A 20,407-nucleotide genomic window follows, 5' to 3' on the forward strand; every position below is an offset into this window, starting at 1 on the left:
TAATCGAGCAAGGCATGAAGTTTAAATACATCAGCCAACAACAGAGATTTATCATTTAGTTTCTGTATTATTAGATTATTCTTATTCTGGGTGATTGATTAAATTTAATGCATAACCGATGAACCATGGACAGGCTTGAGGTCAGGCGCTTAAAATGATATTCTGCTTTAGTCACTTCTAATCCAGTTTGGCTCCGTGTTTGAGATAACTGTGTCTGTATTTTGGAAAATAAAAAAACACTTCCCGGATTGAATTTAATTCCATCAGAGTCTCTGTTTCAATCCTTTCTGTTTGAGTTTAAATTTGATAAACCTTTTCAGATTGCTACAGTAACACATTAAATCAGCAGGTGTTTGTGTATACATTTTCTCCTAATGGTTGCAATCTTGCATTTATTATAAAAAAGAAAATCATCTATGAGAGTAAATTATGTACTCGTATTTAGGCGTCATATTGTAAAAATAGTTTTAAATGTTTAAGGTACTTTTTTTTTTCTAGCAGTGGGTATAAACTATGTTAAACTGTCAGAAGTTGGGGAAATTAACAGAAATAAACTTTTTTTTTTCCTTTCAGCAAAATATAATTAATTAGGGATGTACATTTAAGAGAGTAGAAATTTGGGCCGATATCCATGGCAGACCTTATGCCGTTGCAGCTGATATCCAGAGTTTCTCTATAATGCCAAAAATAGTACCTCATTGTTTAAAATAATGGGAATCAGGTTTTCTAAGCATGCAAACTGTTTTTAGAAACATCTGCAATGAATTCCAGAAAAAGGGAATGTAAAAGTCCAGTTGTTCAATATTCTTGCTTCTGATTATACCACTATCATCTGTGATATCAGGTGGAAGAGACTGATGCTGACTTTTATGTGGCCTTAAGACCAGCTCAAGAACAAAGAATAGGGAGCTTCATGGGTTGGCTTTCATGGCCCACCAGCTGCAGCCAAGCCATACTGTATAGTGCAATAAAAGCATCAGATGCAGCTGTGGAGAGCAGTCAACCACTGGATTCTTGGATGGTGGAGGTGGGTTATCCAGAGTGATGAACTCTGCTTCTCTATATGACAAACTGATGGATAAGTCTGGGTTTGGTGCTAGCCAGGAGAACTGGATGCCTTGGTACCTTAGTTCCAGTGAAAGGGATTCTACAAGCTTAAACAGAAGACAATTTGGACAATTCCTTGCCACACCTTTCTGGGAACAGTTTGGATACGCCCAGTTTCCTCCTCCATCATAACTGCATAAAGTAAGGCTGGTAGAGACATGAATGAGAAAGTTAGGTGTGGATGTGTTTGACTGGCCTGCAGAAAGCCCTGACCTCCATCTGATAGGACAAGTAGTCAAAAATTCAATTACCACACTCAAACATGTCTTCTGTCATGGTTGATGAATTCAACACGTTAGTTATGCATATTAATTGTTTATTGATTCACTCAAACTGTGTTTTAGTTTATTGGCCCTCTGTTTTGACCCCCATTGGTTGCAGCTGTTATAAATTTAGTGCCATAACCTTTGCTAATTTGTTGATTTGTTTACATTTACCCCAATAGTGACTTTCTTTCACATTGTTCTATTGCATTTTGATGTATTTGAATCCATACATAGGCCTATATCTAAAAATGTAACATGAATTAGATTATGAAATTAAATGCATTTCTTTATCAACTCGTTCAGTGTATGTTTTGGATAAATAAATCAATTGATATTCAAAAGAATGGAATTCCAACCTTCAGGATTATTCTAATGCAGATTTCATTTAGCTTCCACCGTTAAAATCGGAAACTCGCGCGTCCGAGCATCAATTAAACGCAACAATAGCTTTCCATGCCGTCTGTCCAATTTTCTGCGCGGCACCTGAAGGCACCGTGAGTGAAGCAGCAGCCCTGCCTGTTGTTGCTGACGTCCCTCCCTCCCTCCCTTATTGTCACCGAGGCTCTTCAAAGCTTGACATAGGAAGGTTCCGTTTTCATTCGTCTTTTTTTTTAACCATCTTATAGCAACAAATAATGTTTTTGACACCGCCTGGACACAGAGTTCCCACTCCGACGTGTTTTATTTCACCGCGACAATGAGAAGAGCCACAGGGCGGGTTGGACCGCAGAGAGGAGCCAGGGAAAGGACTGAGTGAGAGGCGGCCGCTTTCCTTTCTCACACCCGCAGTTGGTCAATGATTTACATCCCGAGGCCGTGGCTGTCCGCCGACTTCCAGAAACTGTGTCTCAGCCGGGTTTGGTTCTATTTAACGGGCTAATTTATCGGAGCTCATTAAACCCCCATTAGCTAGCTAACGGTGGGCACCAACTGCCGGTTTTTGCACCTGAATCAGCCTCCTGTAAGTTTTTTTATTTTAACCTCAGCGGTTGTTCGTCCTCGTCGCTTCAGCATGATGCAGCTGAATGTAAACCGATGATCAGCAGGATTTGCCGGGTTCTAGAGCAATGATCCGGTAGGGTCTGTGAGGGGGGGTTCAGGGGGGGAGGAAAGTGGAAAGCTAATTTAGAAGCAGGGGGTGGTGATTTTCTCTGGAATATGAGGTGGACGTGGATGATACCGGTTTGTTTTTAACGCATCACTTTAATCTGGATCACCGTCTGGGTGACCTGCGCTGCCTTCACGGACTGTAGGAATGAGGATTGCAAAGGATTGAAGCTGTCCTCCTGCTTCTCTTCTCCAAGCTTGGCTGGATTTTTTTTCTCTCCGTTTTAAGCAAGTTGGGAGAAATAAACTCTGCACGCTATTTAATTTATCACCTGGAGGACTCACTCAGGGAGGAACAATGTCTTTACGCACAGCACTGCCTGGAAACGAGCGGAACCAGGACCATGTAAGTAAATGAAAACACAGGCGGTCTGATAATCTGTGTCACCTTTAGAGGCTGCCAGGGGCGCCCCTAAGGGAGGGCTAAAGGGGGGGACCAATAACTCTCCTCTAAATCAGGGGTAACCAATTAGAAATTAGCTGGGTCCGAAAGAAAATCAACAACCAGTAAAGATCAGAATACATTTATTTATATATATATATATATATATATATATATATATATATATATAAAAAATTAAGTAGAGAACAAACATCGTTCAGTTTGGTACAATTTTCTGATTCACATAATTTTTTTTATGGCTTAATGCAGGCATCCCCAAACTCGGTCCTCAAGGTCCCCTGTCCTGCAGGTTTCAGAGGTTTCCTTGCTCCAGCACAGCTGATTTTAATTGAAAGCTGATTAACAGGCTTTTGGTCTACTGCAATCATTATAACCAGCTGTGCTGAAGCAGAGAAACCTCTAAAACCTGCAGCACAGGGGGCCTTGAGGACCGAGTTTGGGGATGCCTGGCTTAATGAGAGCAGTGGGCTCTATGCTGCCCTGCAAAGTTTTAAACCTAAGTTTGAATTGTGTCAAAGCCATTCTAAAGCACATATCAAGGTGCTTATTTTAAGCCTGGATCGATATTTATTTTTGATTATGTTCATGATGGAGAATCCTGCTTCACAGCAGCAGGTTGAGCCAAACATACTCAAAATGTGCAGGGCCATCTTTGAGCATGTCATTTCACTTTTCTTTCACCAGTTCACCGCAGTTCTTCCAGCAGTCCACACTTTCTCTGCTCTCTTTTTCTCAATGTCTTCTCCTTCTTTCCCATCACGCGGCTTGCCCCAGGTTTGCCTGCTGTGTCTAAAAGTAGCAGCAGCAGCAGCAGCAACCCAGACTGACAGCAGCTCATTGGCTAATTTGCATCATGTGTAGCCGGTTCCCAGAAACTCTGGAGGGCTTTACCTTACAAACAGGAGAAGCGGTGCTAGTGAAATTAGACACTGTTGTCGGACAACATTCGGTAACTTATAAATGTTTTAAATCAGGTTTGGGTCCAGATTAGCCAGCAGGTGGGTCCAGATCTGGACCGCGGTCCGCTAATCCTTGACCTCTGCTCTAAATTATTCTTCTGCAGGCTTGACAGACAAACTTATACTAGCATCCAGTTAAATAGAACATCATAAGAAATGTTTTTATTGCAGCTTAACTATTATAACCTGAATACATTTTCTTATAAAGCTATTGCACAAGCATGACAGTAATGGTCTTCTTAGTGTTATTACTTCAAACTTTTATACCTAAACTTTAAAAGAATAATAATTTAACGAGACAAATAAAAAATGTTTACATTTTAAATCCAGATGCATCAATTTGTGATTAGCTGCAAATGTTGCACAAAAAATAGCCACTTTAAGTTTAGGATTTGAAATAAAGAAAAATACAAAACTATCACTAAAAATGAACATTTTATGGTATCAATTTTTATTTCTGCAAATATGGTTTCCATCCCAAATGTATGAGCATTTGAAAATATTTACTGGTACTTTTAGTGTCATTCTTTTGAGAAGTTCAATTGAAAATGGAAAATAAACAGAGAAAACCTCCATTTGTTATTTATAAATACTATAAATGTTACTATTTTTTTTGTAACTAAAGTTTTTAAGGGTCATTGTGGACATCAAAGGAGGCTGTTTTCATCTCCAGTGCTGCAGGTTGCAGAGCAATGGCCACAAGTTAACAGGGATGACGCCTGCCTGTCTGAGAGTCCTCGTCCTTACAAATGAGGCTTAATGCTGGTGGAGGGCTGTACATGAAGATAATGGAAAGTTTGATAGAAGGTAGAGATGTGATTAAAAACAAGCACTGGGATTAACTGCAGTCTTTAGAGCCGCGGTTCTCAAAGTGTGTGGCGCGACCCACTGGTGGGGAATTGAGACGTGACAGGTGGGGCGCGCCAAGTTCCGGTGTGTGTGTGTGTGTGTGTGTGTGTCGTGTGACTATAAATGTAGAACTTGTGAGAGCAAACTGTCCTTATAGCTGTATGTTGCCGCTTTTTAGACCAATCAAACCCACAAAGTAATCCTTACTAGCCTACATGCAGTCTAATTAAAAGAACATTAGATATGAGAAAAATTTCACCTGGAACTGAAGTGCCCAAATAATGATTGACGTGACGTCGGCATATTATTTGTAACGGAATAAACTTTCGCGCCCCAGTGTTGCCAACTTTGTCGCTATATTTCAGACCCCTCCAGCGACTCTTTTTCAAAAAAGCGACTAGCGACAAATCGAGGGACTTTTGGAGACTCTTACGTGAAAGCACGTATCGTTCCTTTTCTTGTCCTCCAGCGGCAGGTGCTGCCGTGGGGCGCCTCCTCCCTCCCCACCCCATTCTCCCCCGCTATCACAGGAGTCCCTCTCAGCGCTGCAGAGACACAGCATGTTTACCCTCAGCGTCCAGACTGCAAATAAAGCGCACGTGCGCCGGGATTGACGGCGCAGGTTGATGATAATTAACTGAATTTGAAATATTTTATCTTAAATAAATAGGACCAGTTTATTGAAATGACGTCTGACTCCACCCTGAGGCTCAGGTTTAATGCTCAGGCTAATAGTGAATTCTGGTTTGGAGTGGAGAGGGAGTATCCACTCATCGGGCAGAGAGCTGTGTGCATTCTTCTTCCCTTTGCCACATCATATCTCTGTGAGATGGACTTTTCAGCTGTTGCTTCACTGAAAACAAAATACAGATCTCAGCTGAACATTGAGCATGACTTGAGAGTGGCAGTATCAAGCCTGCAACCCCGTTTTGAGAAACTGTGCAATGCAAAACAGGCTCATTGCAGCCACTAATGCAGGGATAAATAGACCTGTCTTGCCAGATGGATTTCACTTCTTTTCTTTTATTAACAGATTGCAGAGTGGAACTTTAATTTTTTCTATCTTTGAGCTTGATACAAATTTTGACACAGCTGCATTTTTATTTTCTTTATTTTTGAGCTTGCTGGCTTTTGATGTAGATAGTTTGTATTTAGATACTACTTGTTCAATAAAATTGGAACATTTTAAGATTGTTGCATATTTCATTACCATTGTGTTGGGGCGATGGGGACAGGTGGGGCTTGAAAATTCCCCCTTGTCCAAAGTGGGGAATGACAGAAAAAGTTTGAGAACCACTGCTTTAGAGGATTATGAAGCAAAGTCACTTCCATAGGTTTTGGGGGAGAATCACAGGATGTAGTCTGTTGCTAGAGTCAGTTCCAAACAGACCCATCTAGGACATGGACTTGAACTGTTAGCTGCTGAACCAGAGACATAAGAAGTATCTTACCCAGAGAGAAAAATACTGCTAGGTGTGTTTGATGGTGTCTTTCCTGAGTTAGGGAGTTGGATCATCTGCTAAAGCTGCTACGCTGTGAGGTCTAAAGGCAATGCAAAGATCTACCAGGAGACCTTAGAGCAGGCGTGTCCAGTCAGTCCTAGAGGCCCACTGTCCTGCAGGTTAAAGAGGTTTCTCTGCTTCAAAACAGCTGATTCTGATGATTGCAGTTCTGCAAAAGCCTGTTAATCAGCTATCAATGGAAATCAGCTGTGCTAAAGCAGGGAAACCTCTAAAACAGGACAGCGGCTCTCCTGGACCGATTTTGAATATACCTACCTTAGAGCCATTAATATCCACTTCTGTTGACATGCTTTATTGAAATGCTGCTGTCACCGTGCAATAGGACTTGGCCCTGTCCACACTGCCAATGGTACCAAAGACTGATCTGTGGGCCATGATGGTTCTGTGCTTCTGTGGATTGATGACCGGACTGATCTGAACCCTGCAGTGAATCTATTTTGTATTTTTATGGGAAAAATGAGAGAATAGAACCAATAATACCAATGACCAGTAACCTGAACACCTCATCAGAACCACCATGCATTAAGTATTGTTAGAGTAACTGTGCAGATGATTGAAATTACTCAAGCTTTTGCATTAAGGATACCTTTTTCTTATTTAAATTTACTGAGATACTGAATTTAAGGTCTCATCATCTATAAATCCTGATCATCTAAACTAACAGGATCAGACCCTTCAAACACACCACTAATCTGTATAACTAATCTGTAAAAGAGTCATATTGATAAAACAAAATTATGCTTGATTTGCTGCAATAAATGCGATCAAAATTCTTATTTATTAAAATCCACCTGTGTGTAAAAACAAATAGTTTTATCTGAAACTAACGTAACATTTAAATGGAGCCGTGCTTGTGTTCGGATTAAAGAAAGAGACGACTACAGTCATTTAAAAAGCTGAAACTCTGGGCTGATTTTTCTGTTCCTCATTCACCGCTAAAAAACGTTTTGTGCTAAAATCACAAATAAATGGCTCCATTCCAGCAAAAATAATCTCATAAAACCTTCTGTTATCTCACTTATAATGTTGTTTATCACAGTATATATTTTCATTACTGAAAACCACAATATTTGCAAGAAATATATACATTTCAGCCTACATATTTCTATTGATGAATACATCTGTTCAGTACACAGACAATTTATCATTAAATGCATCAAAGGAGTAACTAACCGACCTTTTGGATGAATAGAAAAAATACTGACTTATCCTGAGGAAAGATTTAGGTTTTTACCTTGTATCTGGAAACCCAAAATTGCAGCATACCTCTTATGTTTATATATATTTTTGAATAAATATGTTTTTACAAAAAATGAAGAGAAGTTTTGATGATTCAGTGTTACTTTTATATCCTTAATAGTGAACCTTTCTTTAAAAATCCAACTTCTGTATGATGAAAACGACACAGAACAATGTTCACTTCTGTTTTGTATTAGCGACCCCTCTTTAAAAACTTTCTAGAGACGTCCCTGTCATCAGCAGCAGTAGCAGGTCGAGCTTAAAAACGGAGCCCTGAGATTAGTTCGCTGTGTAAAGAGCAGCTGCAGGCGAGCAGCAGACAGAGACGTGCTAATCTCCTCTAGCTCATTGGGGACTGTTTGTCTCTGTTCAGAGGGGAGGTGGCAATGGAGAATAAAATGCGAGGCTTGGGGTAATGAGGTGCACGCCAGAGTAAAAAGCACAATTTAGCCATTAATTTGCTTGAAAGAAGGAAAAAAAAAAAGAAATCCACAGGACTTTCATTTAAACTCTTCCCTCTCAAATCAATATTTAATCCATCTGATGCAAGCTCAAATCTTCCTCCTCTCCGCACCTCCTCCTTCATCACCTTTATTTTTTTTTCTTTGTCTTATCTCTTTTGTAACAGGCAGCTCTACCACAAAAATGCTTCGTCAGGCTAGCCAGGGCTGTCCTGTTGGTTGTTCCTCTGCCTCTGTAGCAGCCTCTGACTCTCAGTGGTAATGATTACATTGGGAAGTATCATAGTAGATCTTAATGTTAAACCAGACTTGCTCAGAAATGTGCAGCTATAGGAAGTATACCACATCTAGAAATGTGTCATATCGTGGAGGTAACTGTTTGTCTTTGAATGCATAGACGTTTTTTGAGGTTAGAGTTTCATTTTCTATTTGATCAGAACTGATACCTTTATCCAAGAACCAGTAGCACTTTCTCTATTCTTTATAGTCATAGAGTAAAAAAAAAAAAAAAGGTCAATCAAAATCTGAATCAGCAGTTCAGGGTAAATGTTTTAGAAGCGGAAGTGTGTAGCTCTAGAAAGTACCCCCCATCTTTATCTCAAGGTCACTTGAGATTCAGTAGCTGCACTGATCTGAAAGCTAGAGATCAAAATCAGTGAGTTTTCTCTCAATCCGCTCCAATTGATGGTTAGAAAGTTCTGCAAAGTAATTTTTTTTTATGTAAATCCCTTCAACTGGACACTTTAAAGGTACACTATGCAACCGGTGTTGATTTTCCAGTGAGGCTCCCTCCAGAGGGCGAAAGTAAAAGTGCACTGTCGTAAATATGCACAGCTGTTCTCCTGGTTTCTCCGTCAAGCCAGGCGCGGTTGTTTTGAGCTTAGCAGCGAATGACTAATGCTGCGTTCACACTGGACGTAGCTGGCGCGACAGAAGCAGCGAGTTTACATGCAAAGTCAATGGTTGACACGCGTCAAGGCGCAACAAAAGGTCCAGCGGCGCGTTTTGAGCACCAGGCGCAGCACGTCTGAGCAGCTGAAGCAGCGCGTCGGGTGCGTTTAACGCAGGGAGAGAGACACAGCGCTGATGATCTCTCCTCTTAAACAGTTTATTGACGCCTAAATTAACTTAAAATGCAGAAATCTGCCTGCAGAATATGCAGTTTGGATTATTTAGATGAAAAACACCTACCAGCTGCCGCGGTGAACCGCTGCTGATGAAGGGATCCATACTGTTGGCGCCCCGCTGGTATGTGGGGGTCTGAGCGGCTCCGACAGAAAAAATATTGAAGGCAGGATAATAATCTGAATGAACTGACGGCACTGATTACGTTTTCAGGTGTATTTTCTCACTTAAACACATATTAAAACAACTTTATTCCCACTGATCACAGCAAATATAGCTGCAAGGCAGAGAAAGGATAGTGAAGCTTCGCCCAACGCGCCTCAGACACAGCCAGAGCAGCAAAGCTGCTTCAGCCACGCGTCAGAACTAACTGGTACAAGCAGCAAAAATGAAGCAGCAGACGCGATTTTGCTGCTTTTGCTGCGTGAACGTAGCATAACTGCACAAAGATCGCCACTGTGCTAGCAACGAGAATGCTTTTAACTGGGGGCGTGTAGCAGTTCTCGCCGTAAAGCAAGACTGACTCTCACGAGACTTCTGAGCCTGTGGGTGCGGGTCGGTGCTCCTGCAGTTGCAAGTGCAGTATTTCCCCCACAGACCACCAGGGCGGCCGAGAATACCTTTGTTCAACCTGAAATGACTCATTTAATCATCCAAAACGTTATGGAACACATTAATTAACTGAAAAATGTTGCATAGTGTGCCTTTAAAACCTAAGATCTTCCACCATTTGCAGTCTTTTAACAAATTAACCTGCATCATGCATGGTTGTTTGGGCTTTAAAATGATTCAACACACTGGAAAAAATTTAAATCTAGTCAAATTAAAATCAAGTCATTTTTTTTTTTAAATAAGTGCATTTGTTCTTAAATTGAGGATATAAAAGCGACATTTTGCCAATGGGACAAGGCAATTTATATTTAAAATAAGAAAAAAACGATTGCATTGTCTTATTTCAAGTGCATATTATCGAATTATCTTATTTTAAGAGTAAAAATACTCATTCCATTGGCTTTCATTCACCTACTCAAGTTAAGGGTAAATACACTTAATCTAAGACATTTGTACTTTTTTCTAGATCGTTTTTCCAGCGCGTGATTTACTGAGGTGTATTAACCTATATTTACGGGTCTGAAGCTAACTATTTTAATTTGTATGCTCTATAGTTTTTAAAACTATAAAGAATAAAATAATTTTGTTATTGGACAAAAACAAAGATTAGCTCCTTTTTTTAATAAAAGTCTGGAGATTTTTTTCCTTCTTTTCTTTTTACTCTCTTTTTTTATTTTTGCAAAGCAAATACCTGGTAAATTGTGTTTGTTTTCATTTCTTCTGCTCTGAGAGGCCTCAGAAAATGTAATACAACCAGCCTAATGACGAAGTGTGAGGAAAACTGCTCTACTTCTCCAGTCCAGCAGGGGGCAGAAATAAGAAACCTGAGATCAAACCACTGAAGCCTGAAGGAGAAACCCATATTCTGCAATTTGTTCCCAAAAGAAAATGGGCATCACACAGCTGGTCTTCTTCTTCTGGTCCGTTCTGTTGCTAAAAGTGAATCTAGTGGAAAACAAAAACATGCTGGTCTTTAAGATAGGAACTGAGCAGAAGTCAGAACACTGCAACAAAGGGTGCAGTCATTGTTGCCAGCATATAACCCTGCCCCTTCAACAATCTTGAGGTCATCTAAAAGTAACAGCTTACAGTCCCTCTGATGGAAAAAGCCTAATGTTTGTTAAAGATGACACGCTGGAATCTCAACTGCAGTCACTGAAAGTATCCCCCACCTTTATCTCAAGGACACTTGTCTCACACCAGCAGCAGGAGCCTAAAATATACTGCAGTCAGTTTGGATTTAAATCTTTAATAACAAAAGGCCTTCTTCCTGCTCAATCCCAGCCCTGCACCTGGCAAAACACAAAATACTTCCTCTCCTATTTGCAAAGGATATTTCAGGGGTATGTCATCACCTTCTTAAATAAATCTAAATATCAAGGTATTTATTTATATATGTATATTTGGACGGTTGTCTGTCTTGCATCTCTGAAAGAAGCAGGAAAACTGTCCAAGTCACCCTGCCTTGAGTCTTCCATTCATTCTGTTTTTTGTTTTGTGGGGGAGGAATGTTACACATGGGTGTTTATTGGCTGCAGCACACACCAGGTTCCATTAGCACATTAATAAGAAGCAGAAAATGGGAGGTGTGTTGTTATTTACACAGAGCTGTTGTGGCTAGATTGAACCCGTGATGTTAGACCACACCTAAGCGTATAGCTCAAAAGCTTAAGGGCAGATTAGACTCCTGCAAACGCACACATTAGATGTCGCCTGGGTCTGGTTGCAACTAGTTTTGCTGGTATGCTTCTGCACCGTCGGTCTGGAATTTCTAGGGACGCCCAGCAGTTTCCTGCTAAAGCGCAAGGGGGAGCCTATTCGAGAAGTCGCGAGTACTTCGGTGGACGGTCACGAGAACTACAGCGGCGCCGACGGGAGTGTTTATCTACCAGAACAACAGTGGCGCGTCTGCAAGATATCATGGTCATGAAGATGGATCTAGAGTTGCTAGACATCGAGTTGGAACAGGTTCTGTTAATGGAGTTGGAAAAAAGACCGATTAACCTTTCGTCGTAGTTGTCCATTGTAGTTGTTCCTCGGTTTTTAAAAATGGCGCACTGAATTGAGAAGGAGGACCAAACCTGACAGCCGGAAATACATACCAAGGACAAATCACAGCTGCACCTATCTGCGTGGGTTTGCGACTGTCTGACGCGTAGTCAAGATTTTTTGTTGAGATGTGCGACGACAGTTGCAGAACCTCTGCGCGGGGGGTGTGGTCACGCACAGAGACACTTTAAAATTAAGTTTTGTATAAAAAAAAATATTTTTTTGTTAAATATTATCACTCAGGATTGGCAAAAAAAAATTCTAACAAAAGAGTGTACGAAATAAATAAAATTTAAACCTGCAAAATAATCAGTTTTCTCTGTTAACTAGATGACACTGGTGATAGTAGCATCACCATGGCAACTTAATGGATCCTACTTAAGCAATTTGCTGGGTAGGTTTACTGATTTTTTTTTAACCTATATTCAGCTTATCCATCAGAATCAAACCCATATGTAGATCCTTACAGCAGGAAGATGATGAAAGATAAGTATAATATACATGTCTGATAAAAATACATTTATGCTATGTTAAGGTATTTAAACATAAACATAGGTTTTGTCTAGTTAAGGAGCACAGTGGCTGTTTTTTAATTTTTATTGCATGACATGCCATAATGAAATGATTTAAACCAGGCATCCCCAAACTCGGTCCTCGAGGGCAGCTGTCCTGCAGGTTTTAGAGGTTTCCCTGCTTTAGCACAGCTGATTATGATGATTGCAGTAGACCAAAAGCCTGTTAATCAACTATCAATTAAAATCACCTGTGTCGGAGCAGAGAAACATCTAAAACCTGCAGGACAGCGGCCCTCGAGGACCGAGTTTGGAGATGCCTGATTTAAACGTTATTACGAACTGAAATGATTTAAATGTAACTTAAGTCGTATAAATAAACTCAACCGACAGGAAACAGAGATGGAGACAAACTGGAAGAGCCCATGTGCCCAAGTCCAAGCATACTACATTCAGCAATGTGTTACTCATCAAATGCACTTGATTAACTGATCACTGTCAGCATGCATGCTTCTATAAAAACCAGGAGTTTTAACTGTTAGATAACAGCTGTATGGCAACACATCACCAACCGGGAAAGGCAACAGCACAAGGGAAGCAACTTTGGGTTCCTTTCTGTAGAAGGACATGCTCCATTTCAGCTTCTGCAGGCCTCAGTCAGCGTGTTAAATGTTAAAGTTTATGAAAGGACAGTTGGGAAAAGAGCATAAGAGTTTGTTTTTCTTGGAAGGGTTGACTGAGAAGGAACAGGAGCATGCTAAGGCAAGAACAGGGACAGAACAAAAACACAGATTCATGGGAGCTGAGGGTTAAAAACCTGTCAGACAGGATGCTAACACGGCATCCTGGAAACTACTGCTATTTCCCCCATGTAAGATACCTAATGTTAAGCTAATCACTGCCACCAAATGTGCTGCTACTTGCCAGCATGTCGATTGAAAGCAATTTAACAGCTGCTTGGCTAGCACGCGTCCATGAAACACCTCATACTTACTGTGATGTATGGAGGTGGAAGGGTAATGACTCGGGCCTCTTCTTCAAGCACAGAGCCTTGTGACCTTGAAGTCATTAAGTTCACTATGAATTCATATTTATACCAAAGTAATGGAGTAAGATGCGTGTGTTGGACAATAAGAAGTTCTGTTTGGCGTCAGAGACTGACGGTAAAACAGAGAAAACGACAATTTTTTTTTTAAATCTTTCACCTATTTGGCCTAATTTTTGTTATGTAAAATAATAATTGATCCGTTTTTTTCCAAGTGTCAATTTTTAATCAAAATAGCAATGAACAACAGTCTTATGGGATTTTTCATTTTTCTGACCAATTCAACTTCTAAAAATGTTGTCCTCCGTTCAGTTTTAGCTTCACATTTCTCAGGACATATAAGCAACATTTTCACAGCAATCCACACAGTTTGTAGGCTTTTAACTGCAGCTTGCTTCAAACCCATTTATGGTTTAATCTGGTCGTCCTTTTAAGAAAATCTGTTGTTTCCGGATTATAATCTTCACATTATGTTTTCTATGATGCAGCAGTCTAAAGCATTATTTGATTTCCCCGGATTAGCCCCCCATAAAGGGTTTTCCCCACAATCATTCGATGTGAGCTGTATGATTTTCAGAGGTCATTATTGCACCAATATGAAATTTCAGGCCGAAATCAAATACATGGCTTTTATGGCCTTTAACTGAAACTAACCGACCACTTACACCAACGGTACCTAGATAAAAATGAACATTGGCTGTAAATATCAGCCTAGAATCACTTATATAAATAAAATATTTAAATCAATGACTAACTACAGCTTACACTGTTGGCTGTATATCATACATCCTTATTAAATATGTAATTTTGTAGTTTAATTGGTTTATAGCAAAGTTATAGTTAGGTAGGGCAACAGCAATTAATCGCATTAGTCGTGATTAATCCATTATTAAAATAATTGTCAACTAATTTAGTGATTGAGAGTATATAGACTCTAGAACGTTCCTCTAGCCGATAGAGCAACCATCTAACTGTACTATACTGAAAATATATAAATATTTTTAATTTAAGTATAAAAAAACTTTTCCCTCTGTCAATATGATCTGTCTAGAACTTCTCAAGTGGAAAAGTTTCAGTTTCACCTGGTTTAATTCTGTAAAACAATTTCTTAAGGAAGCTTTTTCTATCCCATTAATAATCGGAAAAAATATCGACAGGTTAATCGATTAGTATAAAAATTAATTTCCATTTTTTTATATAGTCCAACGTTTGCTCAGGCTGGGCCTTAGCCATTTTTATTGACTGTTTAAGCTTCAAAGGTAGAACAAGAAACATGAATATAACATATTTACTGCTTTCAAAATGTTTCATTTTAAATGTAGACTACAAAACCATTAGAAATGACTAAAAATGGAAACGGTTTGCATTCAGGCCGATCACTAATTAATTGCAAAAAAGGTTAAAAAAAAACAAAAAAAACAAACAAAAAAACACTGGACTTTGTTTTCAAAGTTTGAAGTAGAGTGACTCCCTTTTCAGAGGCATAGGCCAGTATCAGCTATTGCAGGCCAACAATGACCTCAACGACTCCCCATGACTTACTAAGGGGTGGACCTGTTTTTTCGGTTCAGTTTACATGTTTTCTAAGCCTTAACAAGGGTTTGTTGGGCTGCTCTATAAAGCTTGGAGCTAAACGCTATTCCAGACATTTTGAATTGAGAAATCTTCCTGGATGGGAAGCGAAACGTCTTCAAACTTGGAAAAATAAATCCAGTGATTAGTTTGTGGTTTTTTTTACTTTTTTAACCTTTTTTAAAAAAATGACTATGACCTGTATGACTGTGAATCTTCACCTGCATATTACTGATAAATTTATGGCTGTGATCAAGCTTCTTTTTTACCTATATTGAAATTGAAATCTGGTACCAATATCGATATTCATATGACGATCAGATATTTGCTGAGATCTTTTCTACCTTCTGAACCCAATTAAACACCCATAACCCAGCACTGTGTCACATCCGGACAGATGATACTAATACCTTGAATCAGCATCAGTGGTTTTAAAGGCAATATAGTATGCATCTCTCTATATTAATTGAATGAAAACTTTTCTACACATCAATTGTTTACAACAGAGTAGAGCCACACAGAGATTTATATTTTAAATCACTTTAAACGAAGAAAAAAGAAATATATGCATTTATTATTATTTTTCTTGCAATTAGCCAACATTTGGTAAAATTCTCAGTAGGTTAAAAATGAGTTGATTTCAAATAATCAGATAATTCTTTTTAAAGAATTGGTTGATGAGAGAAAGCAAATTTTTGTTGTTCTTACGGCTTTATTTGCATTGACGTCTTGATTCTCATCTTGCAGAATACATTTTATCTTGCTGCTAGAGATTAAAACTGATATCGCCTCAGTATAATTTTAATCTTTTTATCTCTAGTCTTGTTGTTGGCAACCTCAGAAGACCTTAACAACCTGGTTGTGTGATAAAGTAAAAATGTTTTATATGTTCGGATTTGATAGGATATAATTTCAAACTTAAAATATGTTTTAATTCCTTTCAGGAATCAATTTTTGTCTTTAAGCAAGGCATGTTGTTTTGTTTTTTCTTTTTCTTTTTTTTCTTTTTTCTTTTTTACTGCAGTGCCTATACTATTTTTAACTTGATGTTGATACCCAGAAAACTGTTTGACACTTGATTCCATTTTTTTGATACCATAAGGATAAAAAAAAGGAAAATGATTAAAAGCACAAAAACTATTTTTTATTTACAGTCACCTTTTTAATTTCAGCTTTTCCAATCAAATCATAGATGCTAATTAAATAGGTGTGCAAATAAAACAAGAAAAATAACCACAATATTACAGAATTTAGTATTGAATTTAATGGAAAATTAGTACTTTATCTGGATATAGCCTTTGAGTTTTCATACTTTTCTGAATATCCAACTTATCTAAAGTATGGCATTATAAACATCTATATAGAATTGGTGATTGTTTGCATAAGGCAGTTATTACATATTAATAAATACCTGCCTAATATGACCCCATGAACACTGGTTAACCCCCAGCTGCCCCTTTCACACCATATCCATCCATATACTATTTTATTTGTTTATTCTCTATCTTGGAACCAGACTTCTAGCATTTAGTCATGCTTTGAGGCTGACTTTCTGTGGTGCTTTCTTTTTTTCTATTGGCTGTAGAGCTTTGGTAGAAACTGTTTCACTGTGTTTATTGTTTGAGATATCATGAAGAGCTGCGGTAATTGTTATACTCTGATCCCGACAGGGATACATTCTCCTGTGACAAGGGTCTACTGATGGTAGCTAAAGGCTAAACATTAGCTCTGCTCCTACTATGACCGTCACCCTTTAAATGCTTGATAGGGGCATCTCAGGGTCAATCAGTACAGGATGCTCCACTATCTGGCTTTAACTGGCATGTTGGGATTTAAAAATCCTCACTGTCTAATATTAAAAAGGAGAGTGGTGCAAACTTCTCTTTGGTTTTGCTTCTTTAGGTTTTCTCAATGTTTTTATGGGTTTTATGTGTATATTTTTTTAGATGAATTAAAACACATTCTGATGTTTAAAGTCGTAGGGAAATCATATTTAAATGTCAAATCATTCTGGCTTAAACATGTATATAAATATACTCTTTATCAGACGATATTATCCCAAAATTTAAAAACTTCCTATAAAAAAAAAAAAAATCCTTTCTTATAATCTGTGGGTTTTTTTCGTTATCTTATGCAGTTCGTTATACATCAGCTTGTATACCTAAATTCAGCCAATCATATATCAACGGTCATCTGTCAATCAAATTTTTTTCGATCGTAGCATCCTGATTCATATGTTGCAGCTAATATACACAACGGTTGAAACAAGAAATAAGAATTATTTCCTTTACCATTGAGTTATGTCCCAGTGTTAACGGGGATGGACGTCTGTGTCTTCAGCAGGCGTAGAGCTAACAGAACTGGCAGCGTTGCGAGGCAAGGGCTCATACATGGACGGCTGTAAGCCTTCTACACCAAACCAAGCTTCTGCCGCCCTGGTGTCCTCTTCCACAACAACTTCGTCCCCGCTTTCCTCCTCTAAATAAAAAATGTATGATGGAGGAAACTCATCCACGACCTCCGACACAAAACTCTCCTCCTCTTGCATGTTTCCTCTGTCCATAGCGTTCCTTGACAGTGTTGTTTCTAAGTCACCAATTTAGTGCTACTTGGTCCCAATGGAATTTCCCATTGGGAACCTACTAGCACTAAGTTGCTAACTGCTTAGCAAGATGCTTCCAAGACACCGGCCACAACCAAACTTGCTTGTGAACCTTCCGCCACAACAATCCCGCCCTCTTAATAAACGACCAATCACATTCACTTTATTCACTCATGTAAAGTCGTGCACCACTCGGGAGAATTCAGACACGGACAGAACAGCCGTTTCCCTACAACTTTAAGCAAATGGCACCTTTTATTTTCCTGGAATTACGGAGATATATTCACACCCGCCTTTGCTTAATGATGTTTTTCTGTCTTTTCAATTTCAGAGCTTTGCAAAGTGAAATGGACCTTTGTGTCACATTATATTTATAGTCCGGGAAGTCTTTTATTAATCTGAATTTACCAGATTCCTGAAAGTAAAAGATTGATGAGCAGAATATCTTAATATTATTTTATTATTAATAAAAAAATTGTTTTTATTGCTTTCACTCTTATCTGAATAAACTTAAAATAAATGTTGGAATCAGCCAAACTAGCTCTGAATTGTGAAGTTTCGTAGTTTTTATTCCGTCAGTATTGAAAGCTGTTGCTGCAGAGCTTGGGGAACACACGGACTATTTTCTTTTTGGCTAGTCATGAGGTTTTCTCTCTGTGTGAGAGAATTAAAAAGGAAGTCGTATAGTGGGTGTGGGTGAGGGTGATTGCTTGTGAGCACATGTAAAGCTGTACACCCTCTTCAAAAAAAAAAGACCAACACCTCTGCCTGTTGTGAGACTGCAGGGCACATAGGAAGCTTATGTTTTCCAGGACTACCGAAACATTCGTAAACTTGTTGTCTTGACATGTTGGCTGGCCGAGCCTCAACACTCCTGGTTTCGGCATTCGTTTCACCTAGAGGCACACCAAATACAGTTGTAAGCAATTCTGGGCCTGCTGAGGACAGCTGTACCGTGTATGATTGGTATAAAATCAGGAAGATTGATATTGGATAAACTATTTAATGTCACCAATGTGCACTTTGAAGATTTTCTAAAATGGTTTGTGTGCGACAGTAGCCTAAAATGTCAGAAAAGAGGGAATAAAGGGGGAAATATTCCTTACTGATTCACCATTTATGTCTTTAACTGGTTCCTATGAGCAAGTAACTTATTACTGGGTTGTAGTTGTAACATGTGGTGGCTGATTTATCTGTGAAAGTATGAAGCTGTGAGCACAGAGCTGAGCAGCATTAGAGAAAGGGCTTAAGAGCTTACCAGCCCTTCCTGTAACCGGCTTTATGAAGAGCATGTCAGAGGCAGAGTTTAAATGAACATTTATGGATTTCCTTTCCTTTCTCAGGTTTGTATAACCGTTTAAATCCCTGCGTCATCACCTGCCTGTTGTTCTGCATCACATTTTTAGACATGGCCTCTCTCAGTGTGACTTTTGCCTCGCATTCTTTAAGAAGACGAACAGAAACTGCTTATGGTGCAGGATTTTATATCAACATGTGGTTAGGGCTTTCTGGGTGATGATCCACAAATGGATATGTTTTCGCCTGGTTGGTGGGGCCGATATCTGTCCTGAAAATGTAATTTCTTTCCTCTTAATTAAATGCATCCAAACCAAAAAGTTAACAGGTGTTACCTGTAGATGCAACATTAGCAACTAGGTTAATCGCTGCATTTTCTTTAGAGTTTATGGAAAATCTGGGGTCAGCTCCAGGGTTATTTGATTCCTTTAAAACCCCAGTTCCCATCTATTTGCAATTTCATTATTTCCTTTCACTATTTTGTACTTGTAGAGACAAGAAAGTTCTATGGAGAACTAATACAATTATCTACCTATCTGCCTTATGGTTGATAAACACTGTTTTTGTTTTAGCTTTTGCAAACAAAATGCAAAGATGGTAGGATATTCTTTGCACGATCTTGGATTTTGGCTCTAGGACTGTAGTCCTGCCTCACACTGTGAGACCAGTGCATGGGGGCCAATTGTTTGGCATCTTGCAACCAAGATAACTTGCAAACAGTATTTAACTCATCTCGGCCTTCATGTCAATAGGGTCCAGCTCCCACAAAAGGCTACATCACTTATCATGTCTGTTGAGTACGTTTCTGGCAGCCAATATGGATGACGCATCCTGAGGAAGTCTGGCATCACTATATGTTGTAATTGTTTTTTTTTTTAAACAGTGTCCTGTCAGGCAATGTGGCAATAAGAATAATTGTCTTGATGCCAAAAAAAGAGCCCAACAGATTTAACTTTCACAAGTGGAGCAGTACGGCTATCGCTGTAGTTCTGCTTGATTTATGCATATAAACAGCTTTATTATAATTCATGCAGGGAGTATTACAGATTATATGGACACTGCAATGTAAGTAGAACAGGAAAGAAAAAAAACAGGGAAAAGTAGAAAAGATGAAAGAAAGAGGAGATAAAAGGGAGACAATGATAAACGTCTTCAGTCTGCTTCATCACCTGCATAGAGATGTAAAAAAGAACAGCACAACCACCGGATATAGTATAAGAGATACAATAAAGTAACACCTTGATACTATGAAGTATAAGTAGTATTATTTAATCTGACATGTATTCTGTGGTAGCTGAAGATAAGAATATGGGCTTTCTGTATGGAAGTGAACTGGAACCAAGCACATGTAGTTGTTTTTTTTAAATATTTTCTTTAGTTTTTCTGATTAATTACTCTTCAAAATGAATAAAGCTGACTCAAAGCTTAGAGCCTCCATCTTTGAAGCTACATCATTCAGCTTTTCTGTTGCGGCTTCAGATTATGTTTTCGTTTTCCAGTTAATGATGCTAAATATGGGTGTAAATAATAATCGTTTTGTGTCGATGCATCGATCCAACAGCTGACGATCCGATGCATTGATACGTGCGCAAGAGAATCGATTTATTATTATTATTTTTTCCTCCTGTCTATTTTTATCCATTTGCTCCTGGACGTATTTCTCCCTCCCATGCTGCTGTG

General features: G+C 38.9%; 1 protein-coding gene across 5 annotated transcripts in view; it reads left to right on the forward strand.

The window, feature by feature from the left end:
- Positions 1 to 20,407, forward strand: part of mark4 (microtubule affinity regulating kinase 4) — a 92,409-nt gene that overhangs the window by 683 nt on the left and 71,319 nt on the right. For 2 of the 5 annotated variants that reach the window (XM_038305258.1, XM_038305260.1), the window contains exon 1: positions 1,895 to 2,826. The exons of 1 other annotated variant lie outside the window; for it this stretch is intronic. In XM_038305258.1, coding sequence (XP_038161186.1) covers positions 2,779 to 2,826 — 48 coding nt within the window. In that variant the 5' untranslated portion in view covers positions 1,895 to 2,778. Of the gene's footprint in view, positions 1 to 1,893; positions 2,827 to 20,407 lie in introns of those variants that run through there. 2 more of the 5 variants (XM_038305259.1, XM_038305256.1) reach the window with 2 other exon arrangements.

Source organism: Cyprinodon tularosa, unplaced genomic scaffold, assembly GCF_016077235.1.
Source record: "Cyprinodon tularosa strain WSP-4 unplaced genomic scaffold, ASM1607723v1 ctg554, whole genome shotgun sequence".
Classification (NCBI taxonomy): Eukaryota; Metazoa; Chordata; class Actinopteri; order Cyprinodontiformes; family Cyprinodontidae; genus Cyprinodon; species Cyprinodon tularosa.